At 38.0% G+C, this 27792-nt stretch overlaps 1 protein-coding gene across 1 annotated transcript; it reads left to right on the forward strand.

Annotated features, from left to right (window-relative positions):
• Positions 1 to 2455: 2455 nt before the first annotated feature.
• On the forward strand, positions 2456 to 27568 carry LOC126195682 (neural-cadherin-like). The gene is made up of 8 exons (XM_049934310.1): positions 2456 to 2459; positions 6088 to 6296; positions 10235 to 10431; positions 10550 to 10718; positions 10805 to 10996; positions 15982 to 16253; positions 27132 to 27337; positions 27420 to 27568. Exons 1-8 carry the CDS (start codon positions 2456 to 2458, stop codon positions 27566 to 27568), a joined length of 1398 nt encoding a protein of 465 aa, XP_049790267.1.
• The last annotated feature ends 224 nt before the right edge of the window (positions 27569 to 27792 follow it).

The following is a 27792-nucleotide window of genomic DNA, read 5'->3' on the forward strand; positions in this document are numbered from 1 at the left end:
TGACTATCATGGTATTTCGCTAATGTCAGCTGCAGGTAAAATTCTCACAAGAATTATATTCAATCAGCTTCATGTTATTTCACAGAGGAATTTGCATGACTCCCAATGTGGTTTTCAAACCTCCAGAGGCACAACAGATATGATGTTTTGTGCTAGACAACTCCAGGAAAAATGCAGGAAGCAACAGAAGCTTCTATATTTAGTTACTATGACCTGCAAAAAGCATTTTATTCAGTGCTGGATCTGCCATGTGAAAGATAGTAAAACAATTTGGATGTCCTAAACACTATGTGGAACTGGTTTAAGTTCTACACGATGGCAGTTCTGGACAGGTTCTTCACAGTAATTCTGCATCAGATTATTTCCAGACACTCTAGGTTTGAAACAAGGTTGTGTGATTGCTCCAACACTCTTTGCACTGTGGCTGCCATGCTGTGTGAACCTTCTGCAAATAATCAGGCAGGGAGATTAAATTTTGTTTCAATGGAAGTCTCTTAAATCTGGCAAGAGTCTGTTCGCAAAGACGTATGTACCCAAGTTACCTGGCTGACAGACCTACAGTATCTTGATGACACTGCATATAATGCTGACAGAGCTACAACAGTCAGTCAACTGTTTTGAAATTACATGTTACTGCTCTGGTCTCACCAACAGTGCAGGAGAAACGAAGGTACTTGCACATTCTACCTGAGGATTAAGTTTCCCTTGGTTCAATATCTCTGTCCTAGACACAGTACTGGAGCAGACTGAACACTTTCATGTCTTCGAAGCATCTTGTCTAAATGGTGTACCTGTGGAAAAGATGTTGATAAAAGGATTCAGGATGCCCATGCAGCATTTGGATGATTAATACACAGAGTCTTCATGAATAAATACCTGAAGCTGCCTACCAGACTCATGGTGTACAGAGAGCTGTTGTTACTTTTGTGCTTCTGTACGGCTGAGAAACTTGGACACTCCATTACCAAGATATCAAGGAACTCAAGCACTTCCACCAACAAAAAATTAGATACATCTTGAACATTAAGTGGGAGGACCATGCAACCCACATTGTGGTTGTTGAGAAAGCTCATTTAAATATCAGTGAGGCAACCACCATTGCTCATCATCTGAAACGGTTAGGAAATTTTTATCACCTGAGTGATACAAGACTTCCCCACCAAATCCTTTATGATGAATTCTGATAAATTCTGTTCTGGCAACAGATCTCAAGAAGCCCCTCTCAAGTGCTTTAAGGACCAGCTACAACACATCATGAAGATGACTAGAATATAGATAAAAGCATGGGAAGATTGTGCTGTGGACTACTTACTGAGGAGGAACACTAGACCCACCACTGTCAGCCTGTTTGAAGGAGAATGCTGCAGACATGAAGAGGCCAGTCAACAAGCAAGAAAGCTCTGTCAGTTACAACCCTGCCCTCCTCCGACCATTCAATACAATTTGTGTGGATACATGTTTTATGCCAGGATTGGTCTGTTCAGCCACTAGAAACATATCTATAAGAACAGAAATACTCATTCTATGTAGAAAGAAGCTATATGTATTTGGAATCAAGTTGCAGCCATCGATGACATGGGGCACTATGATTCTTGTGTGCAAAACGACTAACAAGCACATAGATTCACAATAAAATTTTGGCAGTGTATAGGACACTTGCAATGCCACATCCTGCTACAGTGAAATGGTGCCAGCAATTTGATAAGGGCTGCTGATCAATAAGACATGCCATTCACATCAACCACAGATGACAGTGTCCTGACAGTTGAGGACTGATTCACAGCAATTACAGATTTTCCTATGATTAGGATGTGCACACAGTGGTTCTCAAATGGATACGTGAACAAACAACATATTTATATTGTTGAGGAACTGAGCAGTTGGTAGAATGTTCTAACCATTGTTTACAGAAACTTGGTGACTACATTGCAAAATAGTGTTATGTATCTGCGTCATTGTGAATTGTAGTGCAGCATTCAATAAAAGTTACTTGGCTTGCAGTAAAATGTGCAACTTATTTTTTGGTGTTCCCTTAAACATAAATAATGAGGCCTATTTCTTAGGGTAGACTTTCAGGTAAACTATTTCTTTATGGGAAGTTACCATAAAGGCTACCATTTTAACTTTTATGTTCTAAAATATAATAAAATTTAGTGCATCAGAATTTTTTCTATATCAAAATTTTGAGTAAAATTAAACACATACGGGTTTTGTTTGGACATTACTGAGTTTTAGAAAATCCAAAATATATAATTCTTACAGAAAATAAGAAAATATATTTAAACATATCTATACAATTTACATCAGGAGTGCTAGAAGCATGTCAGTATATCCACCCAGCAACATCTCTTACTCAATTAAAATTGTATTACTGTATAATGTGCTTAAGTTCGACTAGGCCTTCTTCCTATTCAGACATGACCAATCCCTTTAATGTGCATTTTGCCTGAAGATAATGGGTAAGAAACTCATTGAAACATTTCAGACTAAATGATGATGCCACCATTCAGCTGATCACCCAAGAAGATTGTATCACAAATTGTAATATTTCCATATATTTTAAATTATTTATGGAATGTACATATTAATGAAGCAACTCTGATGTAATAGATGTTGTTTGTGTGCTAATGTATTTTTCTTATCATTAAAACTTTTACATAGTAACAAACGACATTTAGTGCAGATACATTTATTCTTATTATTATTATTGGGGATTATGTTAAATTATCTGTCTTTAAATATTGTTTCAGTTACATTAAAGAACAGATGGTGGAAAGCTTCCTCATCAAATAGGTTCAGAGAAATAAAGTTCTTTAGTATTAAAAACAAATGATCAAAATTTTAAGTTATAAATAAAACCTTTACAACTATTAAAAATTTACGATCTACTATTTTATAAGAAGGTTGTTGTTGTTGTGGTCTTCAGTCCTGAGACTGGTTTGATGCAGCTCTCCATGCTACTCTATCCTGTGCAAGCTTCTTCATCTAACAGTACCTACTGCAACCTACATCCTTCTGAATCTGCTTGGTGTATTCATCTCTTGGTCTCGCTCTACGATTTTCCCCTCCACATAGCCCTCCAATACAAAATTGGTGATCCTTTGATGCCTCAGAGCATGTCCTACCAACTGATCCCTTCTTCTAGTCAAGTTGTGCCACAAACTTCTCTTCTCCCTAATCCTATTTAACACCTCCTCATTAGTTATGTGATCTACCCATCTAATCTTCAGCATTCTTCTGTAGCACCACATTCCGAAAGCTTCTATTCTGTTCCTGTCTAAACTATTTATCATCCATGTTTCACTTCCTTACATGGCTACACTCCATACGAATACCTTCAGAAACGGCATCCTGACCCTTAAATCTATACTCGATGTTAACAAATTTCTCTTCTTCAGAAACACTTTCCTTCCCATTGCCAGTCTACATTTTATATCCTCTCTACTTCAACCGTCATCAGTTAGTTTGCTCCCTAAATAGCAAAACTCCTTTACTACTTTAAGTGTCTCATTTCCTAATCTAATACCCTCAGCAGCAACCGACCTAATTCGACTACATTCCATTATCCTCGTTTTACTTTTGTTGATGTTCATCTTATATCCTCCTTTCAAGATACTATCCATTCCGTTCAACTGCTCTTCCAAGTCCTTTGCTGTCTCTGACAGAATTACAATGTCATTGGCGAACCTCAAAGATTTTATTTCTTCTCCATGGATTTTAATACCTACTCTGAATTTTTCTTTTGTTTCCTTCACTGCTTGCTCAATATACAGATTGAATAACATCGGGGAGACGCTACAACCCTGTCTCACTCCCTTCCCAACCACTGCTTCCCTTTCATGCCCCTCAACTCTTATAACTGCCATTTGGTTTCTATACAAATTGTAAATAGCCTTTCGCTCCCTATATTTTACCCCTGCCACCTTCAGAATTTGTAAGAGAGTATTCCAGTCAACATTGTCAAAAGCTTTCTCTAAGTCTACAAATGCTAGAGACATAGGTTTGCCTTTCCTTAATCTAGCTTCTAAGATAAATCGTATGGTCAGTATTGCCTCACGTGTTCCAATATTTCTATGGAATCCAAGCTAATCTTCCCCAAGGTCGGCTTCTACTAGTTTTTCCATTCGTCTGTAAAGAATTCGAGTTAGTATTTTGCAGCTGTGACTTATTAAACTGATAGTTCGGTAATTTTCACATCTGTCAACACCTGCTTTCTTTGGGATTGGAATTATTATATTCTTCTTGTAGTCTGAGGGTATTTCGCCTGTCTCATACATCTTGCTCACCAGATGGTAGAGTTTTGTCAGGACTGACTCTCCCAAGGCCGTCAGTAGTTCTAATGGAATGTTGTCTACTCCCGGGGCCTTGTTTCAACTCAGGTCTTTCAGTGCTCTGTCAAACTCTTTATGCAGTATCGTATGTCCCATTTCATCTTCATCTACATCCTCTTCCATTTCCATAATATTGTCCTCAAGTACATCACCCTTGTATAGACCCTCTATATACTCCTTCCACCTTTCTGCTTTCCCTTCTTTTCTTAGAACTGGGTTTCCATCTGAGCTCTTGATATTCGGCAGTATCTATCTTACCCCTAGTGAGATAGGACTCTACATCCTTACATTTGTCCTCTAGCCATCCCTGCGTAGCCATTTTGCACTTCCTGTCGATCTCATTTTTGAGACATTTGTATTCCTTTTTGCCTTCTTCATTTACTGCATTTTTATATTTTCTCCTTTCATCAATTAAATTCAATATTTCTTCTGTTACCCAAGGATTTCTTCTAGCCCTCGTCTATTTACCTATTTGATCCTCTGCTGCCTTCACTATTTCATCCCTCAAAGCTACCCATTCTTCTTCTACTGTATTTCTTTCATCCATTCCTGTCAGTTGTTCCATTATGCTCTCCCTGAAACTCTGTACAACATCTGGTTCTGTCAGTTTATCCAGGTCCCATTTCCTTAAATTCCCACCTTTTTGCAGTTTCTTCAGTTTTAATCTACAGTTATAACCAATAGATTGTGGTCAGAGTCCCCATCTGCCCCTGGAAATGTCTTACAATTTAAGACCTGGTTCCTAAATCTCTGTCTTACCATTATATAATCTATCTGAAATCTGTCAGTATCTCCAGGCTTCTTACATGTATACAACCTAATTATATGATTCTTCAACTAAGTGTTAGCTACGATTAAGTTGTGCTCTGTGCAAAATTCTACCAGGTGGCTTCCTCTTTCATTTCTTAGTCCCAATCCATATTCACCTACTACGTTTCCTTCTCTCCCTTTTCCTACTACCGAATTCCAGTCACCCATGACTATTAAATTTTTGTCTCCCTTCACTATCTGAATAATTTATTTTATTTCATCATACATTTCTTCAATTTCTTCGTCATCTGCAGAGCTAGTTGGCATGTAAACTTGTACTACTGTAGTAGGTGTGGGCTTCATGTCTATTTTGGCCACAATAATGTGTTCACTATGCTGTTTGTAGGCTGCATCACCCCTATTTGACTTTGTATTTATAACCCTGTATTTGCCCGACCAAAAGTCTTGTTCCTCCTGCCACCGAACTTCACTAATTCCCACTATATTTAACTTTAACGTATCCATTTCCCTTTTTAAATTTTCTAAACCTACCCGCCCGATTAAGGGGTCTGACATTCCACGCTCCGATCCGTAGAATGCCAGTTTTCTTTCTCCTGATAACGACGTCCTCTTGAGTAGTCCCCACCCGGAGATCTGAATGGGGGACTATTTTACCTCCGGAATATTTTACCCAAGAGGACGCCATCATCATTAACCATACAGTAAAGCTGCAAAAAATAAGAGACTAAATATATTCACCATACAGCAGAGATGCTGAGTAGCAGATAGGCACAACAAAAGACTGTCACAAACTCATAAATTTCATCTTGGATTTTCCATTGTTACACAAAATATATTAATGTTTTTGTTGGCTTAATGATTTTTTGATCAAATGGACAGCACCACCTTATTGTGTTTCAATTCCCATTCAAGGAAAAGGTGCACTGTAGCTGTAAAATGTGGTATTGAGGAAATTATTGTATCTTCAAGTAATTTTCATTTACAGAGGGCCCAAACGGCCATGGATCAGCAATAATAACATCACTAAGGTCATTTGATCGAGAGGAAAAGAAAGAATATTTCATACCAATACTAGTGACAGATTCTGGTTACCCACCACTGACAGGAACAACTACTGTAAGAATTGTTGTTGCTGATATCAATGACAATAAAATGAAACCTGGGAGAAAAAATATACAAGTTTACAAATACCAGGTAATATGCACTACCTTTCTGTAAAATAGTTCTCTCTTCCTCATTAATAATTATGTTAATGATTATTTGGCAGAAAAAAATATTTGTTTAAGTGATTACATCACTTGCCCATGTTGCACATATGGAATTTTTTCTGAAATTTATTTGATTACCATCACAGTAAATGATTTATTATTTTTGCTTTTGTATTGAGGAAAGTAATGTTATAGTGAAAGAGTGGAGTTTTTTTTATAAACTAATACTGTGTAGCACTAGGAGAAATAACAGTTGTTGGTATGTGATAGAAATATGAGGCAGTAAGTTTTGCTTCAAACAAAATAAAATTGTAAGCAGCATTTGGTTATTTATTGTGTTAAGCTACACCAAGAAGAACAGCTGTGGCTGTCCCAGCCAGTACACACACACACACACACACACACACACACACACTCTCTCTCTCTCTCTCTCTCTCTCTCTCTCTCTCTCTCTCTCTCTCTCTCTTAAATAAACATCATACTATGTAACAAAATACAGGGTGGGCAACAATTAACTTCCTATTAAAAACTATTACAACTTTATTTATACTTAACCAATTTTTGTGAAACAAAAACAATCTGTTCATTATAATGGTATAATTATTACTCATTGCTAAAACTACACATATGCAACAACATTATCAGTGTGTTTCCATAAACAGAAGGGTATCTTTGGGTCAGACTTCTACTGATAGTCCAGCAGTATGTTTTCAAGAACTTGGCAATTTCGCTTTTCCAACTTATCAAGAGATTTTAGTTTTGTCTGATAAACTTCATGTTTTTTCTACCTCCAGAAGAAGAAGTAACAAGTCAGGATTTCTTGCTCGACATTCAAGAGGGGCATTATGTCCCCAGTAGCATCCTGGAAAATTGGTGTTGAGCCACTGAGCCATGCATGGATAGCCATTGCAAAGTGAGCTGGTGCCCTATCCTGCATGAAGATTAGGTCATTACAATTGTTCCAGGTGGTTCCAACACTGTGAACATAATCTTGAAGCATATCGAGGTGCTATTCAGCATTCATTTCCAAATAAAATGCAGACAGTGGCCAAACATTGTCAGTGCAGTACCCAGTATGAACTACAAAAACTCCAAAATTGTCTTTTACTGGGACAGCATTATTAAAGAAATGTTGGAAATTCACAGCGGGAATAATCTGCTGTACAGGGGCAAATTATAGCAATTTAGGACAGTGTGGGATCCAGTGGTGGTCATGTTAAAATCATAGCAGCCACAAAGAGAAACTGTTGGTCATGCTGATGCTGCAGTGGTAACATAGGTATTTGGATGACAATGACAATGACAAGGACAGGCACAAGCCATCACAGTCATGTATATTGGCAGGCAGTTACCAACAGAGGGTGCTGGAGCAGCTGATGAAAGTGCACAGAATGACTGATATCCTTCCTACATGCATTGGAGCGATTTGTTCATTGTCCAACAGGTGGCTTGGCTGTCTCTCTCACTACTGATCAGGATATATGCACATAAGTTCTGTTATTTACATCTAAATGTACAATTTCTTGTGAATGTGCTATTATTATCTTTTCCTCTGAATCACTGTCTAAATCATTTCTAACACAGGTAATGAATGTTCACATGTGTAGCTGTAAATTATATAGTCCCATGTACATCTTTACTATGCACATAACTGTGAAGTGCATTGCAGATTTCCATTTTATGTACCATATATATTTAAGTTTGCCTGGTTACATTAATGACTGGAGTGTGGAAAGACTGATTGCTTGTTTACTTTTGTACATGCTGTTATCTGCCTAATTTTATCTGCACAATCTCTATGAAATATACACATAAGGTGCCAAAGAAATTTCTTAGTTTCTTTCTTGGACAGTTCTTGACACTTTCTAAGCAGTTTCTCCTGAGATATATAACTCCTGCTTTGAGTGCCAGCCATTTAAGTTTTTCAACATTTCTTTTATATGTTGTTTTAAGCGGTTAATTACCTACATTGATCTGTGTTCAGTTTTGCCAGAAGTTACATCTAATTGTTATTTAAGACAGGGCTAACTCATTCACTAATTGTACAGTGTAGTTCTCTTATGAATACAGTGGAAAAAAAGTAGTTACTTGGTGTGCAGACCTCAATAGTTTGGCAGGAGATAATGGAAATCAGGAGGTACAACTTATTGAGTGTCTTCTAACACTCAGAGTGTCCACAATAGTGGCAAGTTGCAGTTCCTATGTTGTCAGTCATGTATTGAGGGGCACATAACTGATTTGAACTAACTGGCAGATGTGGGTAACTGACTTTGGATGTAACAAATATGTTATAGTGAAAGAGATGGTTAGCATTTCTGCTTTATGACAGCACAGTCTATAAATTAATGCCTGAATAGTAGCTGAATGATGACCATATTGGATAAAAATCTCCTATTTTTCCCAGATTATGTGTAAAAATTCTTACGTTACTACACGTGTATAGCTCTAGGATATTGACACTGGTCCTTCTTCACTCATTTCTGGACAGGATTGTGTTGCAACAAAATTTGGAGCATTGTGGTCCACAAAAGATGAAATACGAGGTGTGTTTTTTAAGTAAGTACAATTTAGAAATTAAAAAAAGACGTGCTAAGATATCTCAATAATTTTATTTTTACATGAAATCCTGTATCTCAATCTACTTTTCTACACAATATCCATCAATATTGAGGCACTTGTCATAATATTGTACCAGTTTTTGAATACCCTCCTCATATAAGTCTGTCACCTGACTTGTTAACTACTGCATCACCACTGTTTTGACTTCGTCATGAAGACACTGACCGCCCAGGTGTTTCTTCCAGTGCAGGAACAAATGGTAGTCACTGGGCACATGATCGGAGCTATACGGAGGATGATCTAGAGTTTCCCATCGAAAAGATGTGATGAGATCATTGGTCTGATTTGCCACATGTGGACGGGCATTGTCTTGCAGCAAAACGATGCCCTTTCTCAGCTTGCCACGTCTTTTGTTCTGAAGTGAACGGTGCAGATTGTGCAATGTCTTACAGTAAGCTGCTGCATTGGTTGTCTCATTATGAGGCAGAGATCCCACAAGCAAATACTCCTTTTCTGTCCCAAAGAACTGTGCACATGATTTTCCGGGCAGAAATTGTTTGCTTAAACTTCACTTTTCAGGGTGAATCTGAATGCCGCCATTCCATGGACTGTTGCTTTGATTCTGGTGTGACATAGGCCACCCATGTTTCATCTTGAAGAAACACCAGGGGGGTCACATCTTCAAGATGGTGACAAAGTCAGAACAGTGGTGATGCAGTGGTTAACAAGTCAGGTGGCAGATTTATATGAAGAGGGTATTCAGAAATTGGTACAATGCTATGACAAGTGCCTCAATATTGGCAGAAATTATGTAGAAAAGTAGATTAAGGTACAGGGTGTCATGTAAAAATAAAATTATTGAGATATCTTAGCATGTCTTTTTTTAATTTAAAAATGGTACTTACTTAAAAAACACACCTCGTACTATAGACAGAGATAACTATTTTTGTACAGTGGATATCATAATTTGAAATTGGCTATCATTATTATAGCATTTATGATATGTTAATTTTTTCCTACGTTTTGGCAATGGAAATAAGTGAAGTAAGTGTCAAGATTTTATACCCAAAAGACTTTTGACAAATTCCTTAAGCTTTTCAAATGATGTCTGTATTTATAAAAAATAATATAAAATTCATAAATAAATTTTACTGCTCCTTTACCATTCTGTGTGGTTTAAATAATGCATGAACCTGATCTGACATTAGTGTCAAGAAAGGTGTCTTTGCATTAAGGCATTACTCAGAATGTACATCACTATTCTTCTCATATATCATGTGACATCAGAAAAAACTCAAAACAGTAAACTTCATTTCCATTAGTAATACTATTAGGAAGGTTGCTGGACCTGCATGCATATTTTAGTGCGTGTTAATATGTTTCCACACTGATATAAAGGATCAAACTCCAGAAACAGATATTGGAAGGATATATGTTCAAGATCCAGATGACTGGGATTTACCGGACAAGAAATTCTACTGGCTGGCAGATGAACATCATAGATTTAAAGTTAATGAAGCCTCAGGAATGATTACAATGAAATACAACACACCAGAAGGGATGTAAGTTAATTTTCATTAATTAGATCCACATATTTGACAGTCAAATGTTTCATGTACTGTACATTTCTACATTTCAATTTATCTTTATTTTGTTAAAAGGAGGAACAAATGATTTCAGATACAATTTGGCATTCAGAGTATCTGATCACAGACATTCACAAAACAATGTTTCAGCAACTGTGACTGTTACTGTGAAACAGATTCCCGTTGATGCCATAATCAGTTGTGGTTCTGTAAGAATTTCACATCTTTCTGATGAAGACTTCATCAAGAAATGGAACAACATGGTAAATTAACTTTTTTCCTCCAATTCATGTTACATATAAAATGTTGTAGTGCCAAAATTTATACTCCTCCTGAAAATTAATTGCAGGAAAGCAAGGCAGAACGATTTAAGCAAGCCTTGTCAGAAGTTCTGAATACTGAAAAGAAAAATCTTGACATATTCAGTGTAAGGCAACATAGAAGAACAATACCTATGTTGGACATCTTCTTTTCTGTAAAAGATTCAAGATACGACAACCCTGAAAAGATAAATGGGCTACTTCAAGTACATAAAGCAAAGGTATTTATTAACTTGCACATTTAATACTTTACTATCACTGACTCTGTATTATTCCTGGATCCAGTTGTCATATCTGTTCATTGATTTACTCATATACACTTTCTACAAATCTTACAGCAAGTAATAACCAGTTATTGTGTGGAGTGTTTAAAAGCAGAAAACATATTATAACAGTTTTAGCTGATGATATGTTGTCACCAAGCAGTGGCAGAACATACATAAAAGAAGGTTATAATTAGGCAAGCTTTCAGAGCCAGTGACTCTTTCTTCAGGCAGAAGGGTTGAATGGGAAGGAAGAGAGATGATTCAAATGGTTCAAATGGCTCTGAGCACTATGGGACTTAACATCTGAGGTCATCAGTCCCCTAGAACGTAGAACTACTGAAACCTAACTAACCTAAGATCATCACACACATCCATGCCTGAGGCAGGATTCGAACCTGCGACTGTAGCAGTCACACAATTCCAGACTGAAGCACCTAGAACCGCTCGGCCACACTGTTCAGCAAAGAGAGGTGAAGGAAAAGGGCTGTAGAGGTCTAGGAAAGGGGATAGATTTCAGGAAAGTCACCCATAACTGCAGGTCAGGATAGTCTTATCAGAAGGGGTGAGAAGGAATGACTCATTCCTTCTCTTTCCATCTGGTAAGACTTTCCTTCTCATCCCATATGGTAAGACTCCCCTGACCTGTGGTTCTGGGTGTTTTTCCTGAAATCTACCCATTTTCTTAGACCTTTCCAGTCCTTTTCCTTCATCCCTTTTCCTTCTCCTTCAACCCTTCTGTCTGAAGAAGGAGCCACTGGCTCTGAAAGCTTGCCTAATTGCAACCTTCTTTTATGTATGTGTTTTGCCGTGTTCAGTAAGTAGATTTTTTATCTACCAAGTTCAATTATTTTGTCAAAAATTGATTGTTTTTGTTGTTTTTTTTATGATATTTTGTGATATTCATTCAGATATGAGCAGTGTTGCTTGATCTGAGGAGGGAGAGAATGAAAGAATGGATATATACTGATGAGCTGTGAATTAGAGTAATCAAAATCTTATTTCAATGAATGGAAATATTTAAGGTTGCATGTGAAATAATAGCAGTTCTATATTGTGCTCCTGATGATTTGTTTGCTATGTATTCATTTTTGGTAATGGAGAGTCTCTGACTGCTTCTGTACATTGAGTATATGTGTATGTGCTGTTATAAAGTGTGTCTACTGTATTTTCCTTTCTTCAGTGAATATACTGATTAAAGGTAAAGTTTCTTGCTTGCAACTGTGCTCTGCTACCACTATGACATCTTCAGATTTTGCACTGTCCACTGAGTAGTGTTTCCACTAGGCCAGTTACAGCACACCATCTCACTGTAAACCTGTATGGTTGTTCATGATCATTGGAGCCTAGTGCATGCAAGAATCCACTTCCAAAGTCATTCTGAATCTGAAGTTTCTGTAGTCCTGTGGGAACATCAATTTGTGTATTATACACTCATGACAGAATCTTCAAGCACAGTTATGTAAACATGAGAACTTTTTATTTGCTTCCAATTCAACTGTTTATAAGATCTTCTGCACATCAATTTGAGGTTCAAATGGTTCAAATGGCTCTGAGCACTATGGGACTTAACTTCTGAGGTCATCAGTCCCCTAGAACTTACAACTACTTAAACCTAACTAACCTAAGGACATCACACACATCCATACACGAGGCAGAATTCAAACCTGAGACCATAGCGTTTGCGCAGTTCCAGACTGAAGTGCCTAGAACCGCTCAGCCACATAATAATCTTCTTGATTTGAATTTAGGTAAGGAATAATGGTCTGTGATGTGAGTAGTCAATTGGCAGGGAACAAAACACTTGAAGTTCTTAAATAAGTCTGATCAGATGCCAATCACTGCTGACAATTAATTGGAACTGTTCTATGTCAGGTCAGATGCCTATCACAGATGATAATTAACTGATCACAATATTCAAGTTTTTACCAGTCCTGGAGCAAAGAGTCCAAGTGAGGCCAAGGCTGGAAGAGGTGAGGGCTCTGGCTGCAACAGCTGGTTACTTGTGATAGGCTGCTGTGCTGAACTTCTTGGCAGTGTGGTTGGAACTGCCTTCTTTGTGGCTGTATGGCCACTTATATACAGCTTAGATGGGATGCTATTTTCTCCATGTACTTCTGTGCAAGTGATCAGCAGAAGCGGGTAGTACCAATTGTGATACCAGAGCCATCTGTGTTGAATCAGGTGACACCCATTTGAATGGTGTCTCCTGGAGTTCCACTGAAAAACAAACAAATGTGTTATGGTCAGCCAAGATGTGCAATCCTGCTGCGGTAGATTTGTTAGATTTGTTGGCAGGGACTGGTCAGCTTGTATTTCTGGTAGACAGAACCACCCAATATACCACTGCTATCCAATTATACTGCTAAGCTTAAGCTAAGAATGATATGTATCACCATTACCTGCTTTGCCTGTCTCTGTATAAGCTCAAAGACAGACAATAGTTTGTCAGCACTCATCAGTTATATACTGCACAATTACTTTTAAAGTTCATAAATTCAGACAATATTATGAAAAGGATAGTTGCTACTCACTGCATAGCAGAGATGGTGAGTCATGTTTTTGATAGGCACAAGAAAAAGACTGTCACAAAATAAGCCTTTGGCCAACTAGGCCTTTGTCAAAAATGGATGACACACACACACACACACACACACACACACACACACACACACACACATGTATCACATGAAAAATTGAGGAGCTACCAGCACCAGCCACAGGGGGTCAAAAAATTTAGAGGATGGTTTTAATGTAAGCCAAAACTGGTCAATAAACAATTATTATTGTGCTCTCTACTGTTGATTTTAACCTAAGTACATTTGGAGAATGGCAGGAACCAAAGCCATTTCTTAACTGTTCAATATGGAAGATAGCAATTCCCATTAGGACTTAAAATAACTGTGCTTCAAGGGATATAAATCTCACAATGTGTTCGAATACTCAAAGCTTAAGTAAATGCCTCCTGGGCTCCTTCTGGACTGTTGACACAAATTTCATGTGGGAAAGAGGTGAGAAAAGTAAATAAGACAATTCTGTTTCACACTAGGAAACAGTTTATGGAGTGAGCATATTATTAGATGATCAGCAGTTAAGTAGGACGGATTGAGACCTTTTGAAGATTTACTGGCATGTCTCATAGGTGAATGACTTGTGGTCCCAAGTCAACAAATATGAATAAACTGATAACTGTTTACACTGCCTGCTTCATCCTCTCTACTGTTGCTAAGGTTGTACCAACTGCTGAAGCTCTAGAAGTCACAAAGTTTCTAGTGAAAAATATAATTTTAAAGCATGGAGCATTATGAAGATATATGGCCTCATGGAATGTTTTAATAAGATGTCCATAGATCTACTTTAAGTGTACATCGACACAAAAAATGGAAACAGGATTATAATATTCCCTATCATGACATTCAGATACAATACAGCATAACAAGACACTACAGGTTTCATGCCATTTTCCCTGATCCACACTCAACAGACTGAAACAACAATGGATGCTTATGACAATTAAATCAACTGAAAAAGCAAGATATCTGGCACATATATGGACTATGGACATGTGAATATTAGATTGCCAAGAACTGGCCTGTAAACTACAACCCACATGACCTTAGTGAGTATTTGTAAGATAACGTGGAATGTCAAGCTAACAGAAAAATTATTAAAACACTACTTTTACCACTAATGAATCCCATATGACTTGCCAGTAGTACCTACAAAGTTAAAGATGATATCCTACAATGAGAAGACAAAACAGCAGAATTATTGTCCATGTCCCCTGCATAAAGCCTGTCCCCAGATTAAGATGATGATGATGGGGCACATAATGCAATAAACATGAAGACCAGAAGCAGTCTCAATTCCTGAACAGAAACAATACCATTTGAACATTTCACTGAACATTAGGATGTGACAAAACAACCAGAATCCAACATGCAGGTCACTAGTTTCATTTCCACCACATGACATTATTTCTCATTTAACATGTATGATTTGTGGGTAACATATATGAGTATAAGCTCCATTTCCAAATGTATGTGAGACTACTATATACTAAAACAGATATGCAATTAGAAAAAGCATGTACAAAAAATACCTCAAAACTGTACACTTTTAGTGTGTTTGTGGCTAGTAAGAAATGGCAGAAAATTCAAAGAAATCTTGAAAAATCTGAGAAACTCTAATTCTACAGGCTATAAATTCCTATTAATTGATCCAGTGACAAAGGGCAGGGAAGAGGAGAACTGAAAACACTTACAAACAAGAAGATTGGTGCAAAGAATCACACATCACTGTGGTGCTTGGTTAAAGGAATAGGCTATGTACAATGCGTGAAACAAATTAAATATAAGATTATGCCAGATAAAGTGTTACTTCCTGGCATGTTATTCACCAGTAATGAAGACATTATGGTTTATCTACAAAAGGGAATAGATGAGCAAACGGTACATTTTATTATACAGTAAGATGGCATTAATCAGATTATCTATTTCACCAGGTGGGTCATTTTATGTTTCTTTGCTATAAAAGCATAACATAGCAGGAGGGAGCCTGCCCTTAAGATTATTTGGCTCCTCAGCCAATTCCACTTCGACTTGTTGCTTCTTTTTCACATAATTTTTTAACCCAAGTCTACATTTTAGTCAAAGTGTTCATTTAACTTACTATTGGTCTCTGCCTTCTCTCTCTTTCTCTGTGTCTACATCTCTCCCTCTCCTTCTCGTCCTACTGTTTGCTGCATTTAAAGAGGGCAACAACAACAATTCAGGCACAATGTAGAGTCATTTCTGTCAATTGCTTTATTAATGAAAACATCTTTAGCAAAGTAATTAACACAAATATTTTCATCACTATGCAAACTATTATTAATTTGTTGTAATATTTTAATTAATATTCTGTTTTGTAATAATTCTGAGGTCATTTGACAAATTTTTCAGATAGAAAGGACAACTGATCTCAACTTGGTTGTGGCTGGAATACACTACTGCTTCATTGATAAAATAAAATGCCAAGGACCATGCATTGACAGATACAGGATAAACAGTGAACCAATCTTAGTAGATGCAAACATGACCTCTTTAGTAGGAATTTCAGTAAATATTACACCAGAATGTGACTCATCTATACAAAACTTGGCTACGATTGATAGATGTCATGAGAATCATTGTTTTAATGGTGGCCAGTGTTTTCAGAAAGGAAAATTTATAAGGTAAATTTTATGAATTTTTCTATGTAGAAGACATTTCTTGTAATATTTTTATCTTTTATTTCTCATTTTATTCTCATTTTTCCTACATTACATTTCATTATAACCCCCCACATATGAATCAACACAACTGATTTTCAGCAAGGGGAGGTGTGATGATGGCATGAGTCACTGAATGAAGGCCTGTGACACTGTTGACATTGATCTGTTTGTCTGATAAAGATGTTAAGCTTAGTGGTCGCATTTATGTTATTCAAAATAAGTAGGTTGCATGACACTTTTGGTTTCACTGTCTTCTTTCCCTTCCACTGTCAGCACAGCACTACATTTCTCTAGGGTTACCTGACACTCTGTTATTAATGGACTTTTCAATTTTTTCACTCAAATTTTCTCCCTTAATTTACTTTTCATCCAGAATAAATAATTCTCCATTTTTATATTACAGGCTATTATGAATTATAATTTATGGAATACATCTAAACTTAAAACCCATCCCCTTGAAAAATTACTGTGTTACCCTTTCTTTACTTATGTTAAATTTAATGAGTGCTGGCAACACTTGAGCTTATAAACCAAAGTGACAACCAATAATAGTAATTTACACTGCTTTCTCTAGTGTCCCTAGTCTGATTCAAGCACAGTTCAGTGTGTGTACTTAAACTGTTAGTTCTCAGTAGAAAATTAGTTTCAAATTAAAAATGTTTGGTGGTGAAGAAGTTCCATCAAAGATTCCTCCAGGAAAGAGTGATATTTTTATTAAAAGGTACCAGAAGTTCAGCGAAATAAATTAGAATAAATCTGAATCTGATTGAGTAGCCCTTCAGAATGATAAATATATACTTTTCAACAATGGAAAATCCAGGATGGAATGTAACAATATTATGAAAAGAATAGTTGATACTCACCATCTAGTGGAGATGCTGAGTTGCAGATAGGCACAACAAATGACTGTCAGAAAGTAAGTTTTTGGACAACAAGGCCTTCTTTGGTGTGTGTGTGTGTGTGTGTGTGTGTGTGTGTGTGTGTGTGTGTGTGTGTGAGATAGAGAGAGAGAGAGAGAGAGAGAGCTTATTTTCTGACAGTCTTTTTGTTGTGCCTATCTACGACTCAGCATCTCTGCTATATGGTGAGTACCAACTATCCTTTCTGTAATACAGAAAGATGTACTTTTTGTGTTCTTCCTCACTATTAATATTTTGGCACTCTATTAAATATATGGAAGGGCTATGTAATTTTTGTGTGGTACATATGTGTATTTCAGTATTCAAAATATTGTTATAAAAAGGTGATGAGTCGACACTCTGTTTCTTATTTTACGAAATCTGGCATCCTTGCCATTACACATTCACTAATCACAGTGACCTATGCCAAAAAATCACACTTAAGACACAACACTCAAACATTACAAAATACTGATGTCCAGCAGGTATGAATAAAGAAAGAATTTCCACTTGAAGCAGCTGAATGCAGAGAGGCCATCCCAGGCAGCAATGCCACACAAAATTTACATTTGATCAATGGAAGAAACTAAGGGAGCCACAGACTATATAATTTAGGCAATGAGTTTTTGTCAAGCAGATAAATATGACTGAAATAATTGCTATGCTTTTTCACAGTGCCCTTCAGACATGGTAGCACTGCCCTACTGCTGCAGCCTGACTCTGTGTGTGTGTGTGTGTGTGTGTGTGTGTGTGTGTGTGTGTGTGTTTTTGTGTGCGCGCGTTATTTTGTTAGTTTCTTGCCTCCAAGGAAGGGAATGTCCCAAAAGTGTAATGATGATTTTGAACTTGTTTATGCTCCTGTTGACCACTCGACCACTCAATATGTCAACAACACAGTGAGTGAGAGCCTATCTTTAGTTCTAAAGTTGTTTGTTATTCCAAGCTGGACCATAAGTTCCCTATTAAAATTTCCACAGGAAGGAATGGTAATACTGAAAATATGTTTCTAAAAGCGGATTTTGATTATTTATGAATACCAGACTCAATTATTTACATTCATGGTTTGAAAAAGATATGAGTAACTGTTACTTTATTATAGTTATGAAGCTTACACTCTGTATAATGTACAGTTTTACAGTATTCATCATATCTTAATTTATAAGGGTGATAAAACTATTTTTGTTTGAGGGCATTGCTGTAGAGTATACACATCATATCATTACTCCAATGTGAGTATTCAAGTGCCAACGTTGATAAGAAATTAATATGAAATTAAACCCTCTTTCTGAGATGCTTTCTGTAAATGCGGCCATGTGAACTACAGCTACATACTTACAAAATGCATCAAAGCAGGAACAACATGTTATTGTTCTGTTTTTTTGCCTGCCAAAGGACAAACACTGGTAAACATCAATCAGAGAGTGTGGAATGTAACAGGGGCAGCATATCTGTTAAACATCACTGTTGTGATATGCTGTTCCAAATTCTGTGCTGGTAATGATTTGACACAAGATGTTCATATTGCAAATGTTGCAATGCAGAAGTTATGCCCATGCAAGTGGGAGACACTTGATTACCTACCCTATAATCCTGATTTCTCTCTATGCAATTATCACGATTTCAGTCCCTTACAAAAGGCCTCGAAGGATCAACAATTCCTGTTGGTTGAGGATGTACACCAGACAGTCACAGACTTCTTCAAGCAGCAGCACATGGTGTTTTACCAAGCAGATATCTTCAGCCTGGTGTGTCACTGCAATGATTGCCTCAATGCTCACAGCAATTTTGTATGATTGGCATACCAATTCTGGACTGTATAGTTTTTAAACAGAAATTTTTTAATTGCCCCTTTTGTTTCAACATATAGATGGTGTTAGCTTTACAGCCATCATCACAGCTATTAACAACTGTGCATCCTCCATGATCCCAACTTTATAACACCTGATGATGGCTGTAAAGCCAAAAACAGTTACCTTTTCAAAAAAAATTAAAATCTGATCATGACTGTAAATTTAATAGTTTATTTAGATATCAAAGTGATTGATCTTGTTTGATGTTTAAAGCAACCACATTTCACATCATGTTGTAATTATACCAGCTGGTTATAATTAAAGTGCAACTACTCATGGAGGCCCAGCGCGGGCTGTAATTTTCCCGTCACAACAAAACTTGGTAGGTATACTAATGTGTTAATGTGAAATCATTTCACACCAGAAAAAAATAGTTCCAATATAAGCCTCCAGGGGCATATATGGCACTGTACATGAATTCTTTGATATCTTGATGCTCATATTGAACAAATTGTGTAAGCAGTAGTTAATAATAAAATCAACCTTAAGTCTTTCTCATTTGTTTGACCTTTTCTGTCCACATCGTGTCTGTAATCCATTACAGTGGAAACATCATTCTTGCATTCACGGTGCTAGATTTACACATTGTAACCAAAATTGGATCTCATTTTTTTCTGGTGTAAATGGGTTTTTCATTAACATGTGAGATTGTCTAACAAGTTTCGCTGTCATATGATAATTACAGCCCACTCTGGACTTTGTGAATACCTGCACTTTAATTGCTCTATATACCTACCCAGAGGTTAGTGTATTCCAGAGAACCCAATGTTTCTGGGAAGACATCCCAGACACCTTTAACAATGTTTATGTTCATACTGGCTTCCACATCACAATTACTTTTCTGAGCATTTGTTTTTGTCTTTTGCAGGGATAAATTAAAAATCCAGTATTTAGATTCCTATTGTGTGCTTCACAAGATCTTCCAATGCTTATTAACACATATTTCTGCTGAACATCATATATGCACAATAAAGCACTTATTATGTTTTCATTTCACACAGTTAGGTGTGGCAGATTCTATTACTTTTTAAATTAAGTTTGTAGGATATCTGACCAGATTCTGTAGCTATTAAATAGTGAAGGAAAAGCATTAAGTCCTCTTTATTGATAAAAATAGCAAAAATGTATCTTTGCATAGCAGAAATATATCTTTGCTTTATGAGTATTCAACACTAATGCCTTAAAAAACTGAGAGGTTGAAGGTAGAGGCATTCTGTTGGCTTTCAAATATTAAAAAACAAAAAGAAACAAAAATTATTAACCACTTTTTCTACAATTTATCAGTATACAGGGTGTTCGGAAATGCATTTCACAAAAATCTAGAACGTGTAGAGGGGAGTGAGTGCATGCTATTTTGAATAGAAATTCATGTAAAAACATATTGTTTTCTTGGTACAGCCATTTGAAAACATGTTTGCTAGGTAGGTATGCAAAATACTAGTCCTGGTTGGGGGGGGGGGGTTACATCAGATCAGCTGACATCATTTGACACCTGTCCTACCTCCTTGACTTGGTTGAAGCCTCATTCACATGTCTGTGAGTGTTAGAGCAACAATGGTTGACTACACAGCAGAATACATTGTATGGTCCTTCTGAATGACAAAGCTCACAGTAATGGAAGAACTGTCCATTGCGTCCCTCAAGTTCATTCTCCACAATGTCTGATTCCATTGCATACCCTACTCACCACAATTACACAACGCCTCTCAGAAAGGATACCTTCATTGTCAGCACACCCAAATTGGGAGAGCCCATATTGCATCATGTTGAAGAGAACCCACCAACAAGTACATGAGCAATTTATTTGCCTATTGATGAGTGTAATTGTAAGACAAGTGATGCACTGGGTCATGTCTAATCAATTACTTCTAAAAGTTGCCACATTACCAACATGTTTTCAAATGGCTGTAGTGTGGAAATGGTATGTTTCAAGATATGGGTTCCAATTCAAAATACAGGGTGTTTCAAAAATGACCGGTATATTTGAAACGGCAATAAAAACTAAACAAGCAACAATAGAAATACACCGTTTGTTGCAATATGCTTGGGACAACAGTACATTTTCAGGCAGACAATCTTTCGAAATTACAGTAGTTACAATTTTCAACAACAGATGGCGCTGCGGTCTGGGCAACTCTATAGTACAATATTTTCCACATATCCACCATGCGTAACAATAATATGGCGTAGTCTCTGAATGAAATTACCCGAAACCTTTGACAACGTGTCTGGCGGAATGGCTTCACATGCAGATGAGATGTACTGCTTCAGCTGTTCAATTGTTTCTGGATTCTGGCGGTACACCTGGTCTTTCAAGTGTCCCCACAGAAAGAAGTCACAGGGGTTCATGTCTGGCGAATAGGGAGGCCAATCCACGCCGCCTCCTGTATGTTTCGGATAGCCCAAAGCAATCACACGATCATCGAAATATTCATTCAGGAAATTAAAGACGTCGGCCATGCGATGTGGCCGGGCACCATCTTGCATAAACCACGAGGTGTTCGCAGTGTCTTCTGAGGCAGTTTGTACTGCCACAAATTCATGAAGAATGTCCAGATAGCGTGATGCAGTAATCATTTCGGATCTGAAAAATGGGCCAATGATTCCTTTGGAAGACATGGCGGCCCAGACCAGTACTTTTTGAGGATGCAGGGACGATGGAACTGCAACATGGGGCTTTTCGGTTCCCCATATGCGCCAGTTCTGTTTATTGACAAAGCCGTCCAGGTAAAAATAAGCTTCGTCAGTAAACCAAATGCTGCCCACATGCATATCGCTGTCATCAATCCTGTGCACTATATCGTTAGCGAATGTCTCTCGTGCAGCAATGGTAGCGGCGCTGAGGGGTTGCCGCGTTTGAATTTTGTATGGATAGAGGTGTAAACTCTGGCGCATGAGACGATACGTGGACGTTGGCGTCATTTGGACCGCAGCTGCAACACGGCGAACGGAAACCCGAGGCCGCTGTTGGATCACCTGCTGCACTAGCTGCGCGTTTCCCTCTGTGGTTGCCATACGCGGTCGTCCTACCTTTCCAGCACGTTCATCCGTCACGTTCCCAGTCCGTTGAAATTTTTCAAACAGATCCTTTATTGTATCGCTTTTCGGTCCTTTGGTTACATTAAACCTCCGTTGAAAACTTCGTCTTGTTGCAACAACACTGTGTTCTAGGCAGTGGAATTCCAACACCAGAAAAATCCTCTGTTCTAAGGAATAAACCATGTTGTCTACAGCACACTTGCACGTTGTGAACAGCACACGCTTACAGCAGAAAGACGACGTACAGAATGGCGCACCCACAGACTGCGTTGTCTTCTATAACTTTCACATCACTTGCAGCGCCATCTGTTGTTGAAAATTGTAACTACTGTAATTTCGAAAGTTTGTCCGCCTGAAAATGTACTGTTGTCCCAAGCATATTGCAACAAACGGTGTATTTCTATCGCTGCTCATTTAGTTTTTATTGCCGTTTCAAATATACCGGTCATTTTTGAAACACCCTGTATTATCTACTGACTCTCCTCTGCAAGTCCTAGAAGTTTGTAATGGGACTTTTAGAACACCTTGTATTTGGACTCAGGGATGTTGTACTGATGTAGGCAGTATTTACAGTGCTGGCCATTAAAACTGCAACACCACAAACAATGGCAAGTAATGGAATTTTACTTATTCTATGTATAGAGTATAGGAAGAGCACGTGATTAAACTTGTAGATGTGTGAAATCTAGTACACAGAGTTACCACCTCTGGCAGTAACAGTGGCTCCAACCCAGTTGGACATTGATACAGACTGTCCTTGGATGACAGATGTATCAAATTGTGCTTATATGACAGATACGAGTACACAGTTCCATGCTCTTTGTTAGAGTTCATCAGTTGTACTGGCTGGTAAGTGGTGACATGCCAGTCTCTTGGGAACCCATGACCAGGTGTTTTAATGTGTGTGAGATCTGGAGAACTCACTGGCCACAGTAACAGACAAACACACTCTGTATTGAGATACATTAGGACAGCATGGGTGCATGCAGTTTTGCATTATCTTGATGAAAGATAATGCCATGTAAGTCTCACAGATGGAGGTACAAACTATGTACTTAACACATCAGAAATGCAGCACCTGCTGCCCAAATTACCCACTACACAAAACCTGAGGTGAACTCATTTTTTACCCAATGGTATCCCACAAGTTGCCAGGTGCTGAGCCCTGTATGCCAATGATGACTGCAAGTCAAAGCTTGTCCTACATGGAGCTTCAACACATGGATGCAACCATGGTGACACTGTTCACAGAAGCAGACAAGCAGACAAGCAGACAAGCCCATCTCCTGACTCTAGTTGCGGAATGTGGTTATACCGTGCAACATGGCCAAGCAAATAATATATGTCTCCATCGACATCTGCATACATACCCTGCAAAACACCATATGGTGCACTGCTAGCATTTTCCTTCCTTTTCCATTCACAAATGAAGTGAGGGTGTCCAAACGCCTTCATATAAGCCCTAATTTTTGTTAACTTATAAGATATGTTTGTGGTACTTACACAAAATGTTTGTTTGTGGTAGGGGGATCATTCTGCAGTCAACTAAAAATTGCTGGTTTTCTAAATTTTCTTAGTAGCATTTCTTGAAAAGAACATTGCCTTCCCTCCAGAGATTCCCATTTGAGTTCGCAAAGCATCTCTGCAATATTTACATGTTGATTGAGCCTATGGGTAACAGATCTAATGGCCCACCTCTGAATTGCTATGACGTCTTCCTTTAATCTGACCTGGTGTGAATCCCACACTAGTGTTCTATATGTGGTGTTCCTTACAGATGAACTACACATTGTTATAACTCTCTCAGTACACCTAAGTCAACCATTTTCCTTCCTCACTACAATCCTTAGATGCTCATTCCATTTCATATCACTTAGCAGCGTTATGTCTAGATATTTAATGGACCTGACTGTGTCAGATAGCACACACATTACGAGTTTGTTTTTGCTACTCACATGCATTAACTTACGTTTTTGTACATTTAGAACTATGTGTCATTCACCAGATAACTAGAAATTTTGCCTAACTCATCTAGTATCCTTCTACAGTCACTCAACAATGACACCTTCCTGTACACCACAGCATCAGCAACTTGCTACAGTTTGCTGTTCTTCCTGTCCATCAGATCATTTATGTATATAAAGGGTAATAGCATTCCTATCGTACTTCCCAGGGGCACTCCTGGCGACACCATTGTCTCTGATGAACACTAACCATTGAGGACAATTAACTGGGTCCTATGACTTAAGAGGTCTTAAAGCCATTCACATATAAGGGAACATATTTCATATTCGCGTACCTCCGTCAACAGTCTGCAATGGGCCACCCTAAATGTCAGGTGACAAGGGCTCCCCGTCAGGTAGACTGTTCGCTGGGTGCAAGTCTTTCTATTTGACACCACTTTGGTGACTTGCACATTGATGGGGATGAAATGATAATGATTAGGACAACACAACACCCAGTCCCTGAGCAGAGAAAATCTCTGACCCAGCCGGGAATCGAACCCGGGTCCTTAGGATTGACATTCTGTCGCGCTGTCCACTCAGCTACCTGGGGCAGACAGTTTCACATCAGTGATACTTTCTAAAATCGTGCTCATTTGCAGTTTTGTGCTTTTCCTGGCCTCTTAGGCGCTAGTCACATTATTGAGATACTGGATAGCATTGAGTATGGCCCTCCTGAATCCATTTATTCTCTATTCATATGTCACTCTTGGAATCATAAGCAACATTTGCAATAGTATCGAGGAACAATAGGTCACAATCCTGCCACTGTTGGATTCAACATGTAGTAATAGATATTTCTCCTCCAATTGATGTAACATCTTGTCACAAACAGTAAACAATCAAATGCTGTTTCTGAATGAGAAACGAACTGCTTTCCTTTTACACAGAATGTAGATGGAATTACTCCTACCTACTTTGTGCAGTTATTCTGAAATGCAAATCATTTGCTTATCCAAGCAGTCATGCCAATTTGACTTTTGTCTCATGTTGATTTCATGGCATGTCATTTTTGATGGTCAGAAGTGCAGATATCTGGTACTGTTTTTGTAAAGTTATATAAATTTGAAGAATTGGATAAAAACAACTGTTCAGTTGAGTATGAGAAGAACCTGTGTATTTCTCAAAGTTGCTGCGTCTCTCCTTATATCTTGTGTCAATTTATTGACCTACCTATAAACACATAAATTGATGTTGGGTTGTAGAAGTGCTCCATAGCAATGTTACATTGCAGAGGGTGCTTCACACAAATGCTGCCTGTTGGAGGGTGATTCTTATGAGTTATACATGGTAGAGGGTGCTTCATAATGAAGTTTCATGACAGAGGATACTTTGTGTCAATGTTGCATGGCAGAGGGTTCTACATAAAAAAGTTGCATGGAAAAGGGGGCTTTGTACCATTTTGTGAGGTGAAGGGTATGCCACACCAATCATGCACGGAAGAGGGTGCTTTGTAAGGGTGCTACATCCCAATGTGTCATGGCAGAGAGTGTATTCTACCAACATTGCATAGCAGAGGCTGCTTTGTAGTGATAAACAGGAAAAGGTCACACAGTAAATGTAGCTGAAGCTGGACTGGCAGTGGGAGTAGCTTGTGCAATATTCTGTTGCAGTCTGGCAGGCAACACCATACTGTCACTGCTGTTGGGCGGCTGGTAAGTGGCTGAAGCTCATGCCAAAATGGTGCAGTAGTCAGGCATAATGGTTGGTGTGGTAACTTGCAGCTCATATCATTGCCACAAGATGTCACTCTAAACACCAGTCACATCAGTTAAATTTGGAATGGATAACACTCATGCCTCCTGAAGGCTTTCCTAGCAAATGCTACTTGGATCGTTTAAGTTGTTTGAAAGTGATGCTATTCAATTACCTGAAGTTGTTCCCCGAATTTTTATCATAACTCTTCACAGTGGTCAGTCAGCAAAATAACTGCTACATCAGACAAGTGGTCCCACTATAGATGCTTACTGCTACCCATGCAAAGCAAGGGCACATTGCTGCATGATAGACCACACTGTGGCACAACACGCAGCTGAACATAACATATTTGATTTCAGTGGCTGCTTCACAAACCTGGACCATCTGGATCCTCCTCTCCACCATCAGGTTTTATGAACTGCACAGATGTGTGTTGTCATTACAACACATTCTCTGGTCCAAAAATTATCATGGCCTCATCCTCACTGTGTGCTGTCCTTTGCCAATGCACCTGCCTGTCTTTCCCTGTCAATTCTCTTCTCCTTTTCTGCTTTCCATTCCCAACCCACCCCTCACCCCTACCTCCCTGCCTCACAACCTCTCGATACTGTGCCTGGCAGTTCCTACAGGCCACACCAGATGGCACTCTTCTCTACCCCCACCAATATCCTTCTATTGCTCCCTCTTTCCTGCCATGCTCAAGATTGCTGCTTTTATTCAATGTGACAGTTGCATTCCAGCTGGAGGTGGTGGTCATGTGTGGTTGAGGTGTGCTTGCATGTGTGAATATATGTGTGTGTGTGTGTGTGTGTGTGTGTGTGTGTGTGTGTGTGTTTTCTTTTCTGAAGAAGGCTCTGATTAAAAGACAAATGTGTAACAGTCTTTTCTTTGTGATTGTTTGCAACTCTTTATGGTGAGTAGCAATCTATCCTTTTCCTAATATTGTTGATATTCAACTCTGGAGTTTCTGTTGTTTGATTTTAATAACTTTGGATATATTAATTTCTTTTATTTCTTCTTATAATGTTCTGTACAGCAATAAGGGAATTTATTTTACACTAATGTGATCTAATATGTAAAATAAGAGAATTTAGAGGAAAGTTTTTTGGTTTAACTGATTTTTTCAAATACTGTAAATTGTGTTTCCCGTCAATGTGAATCATAAGCAGTGATTTATCATTACCAACAGCTAGAAAGATAGTCATTTCTCTTATTAAAATGTATGCTATAATAACAAACTCAAATGATATTGCTTACTTTCCACATGGTGACAAAAAATTAAAGCTATAAGTTGTACATATAATAACTATACCATTACATTTTATCTTACTACTTCCATTCTTTATCCAGGTGTTCTTGCCCAGATGGATACGAGGGGCCACGTTGCCAACAGATGGGAATAAGTTTCCAAGGTGATGGCTGGGCTTGGTTTCAGGCAATTCATCCACAAGCTGAAAATCACATTAGTCTTGAATTCCTTACAAATAAAGATCATGGTTTACTATTTTACAATGGCCCATTGTCTTCTGTCATAATAGATGAAGTTATTATGTCAGGTATATAACACTTTCGATCACACCAAGTCAGAAGACATATTCTCATTATTTTGTGACCTCTCTACAGGTTTTCTAATTACAGACTATATTGCGCTGGAGCTACAAGATGGTAAACCAAGACTACTCTTTCATTTTGGATACAGTACTACCGAGTTATTTATAAAAGTAAAGAAAAAGTTGAATGATGGAATGTGGCACCAAATGGATTTATTCTGGAATTCAGAGGTATAGTTATCTAATTATATTTATAATTAGAGCTTTTCTACTGCAGTAAAATAAAAAAAAGTCTGATACTTGGAACTGGCAATTTAAAATAAAAAGCCTTTTAGGTCTATAGTAAATGTTGTCAATAAAGTATATTTATCCAACAAAATCACTTGTTACAGTATGTTCATCTCATATTGGATTATTGTAAATCAGCTGATGTTAGGGAAACAAAAAACATGACAACATCA

The sequence above is a fragment of the Schistocerca nitens genome, chromosome 7 (assembly GCF_023898315.1).
Source record: "Schistocerca nitens isolate TAMUIC-IGC-003100 chromosome 7, iqSchNite1.1, whole genome shotgun sequence".
NCBI classification, from domain to species: Eukaryota; Metazoa; Arthropoda; class Insecta; order Orthoptera; family Acrididae; genus Schistocerca; species Schistocerca nitens.

What these genes read in the sequence shown, in the direction of transcription:
- LOC126195682 (XM_049934310.1), top strand. An exon ending in TACAACACACCAGAAGGGAT is followed by an intron (nt 10,432 to 10,549) that starts GTAAGTTAATTT and finishes AAATGATTTCAG; the next exon opens with ATACAATTTGGCATTCAGAG. An exon ending in TCAAGAAATGGAACAACATG is followed by an intron (nt 10,719 to 10,804) that starts GTAAATTAACTT and finishes AATTAATTGCAG; the next exon opens with GAAAGCAAGGCAGAACGATT.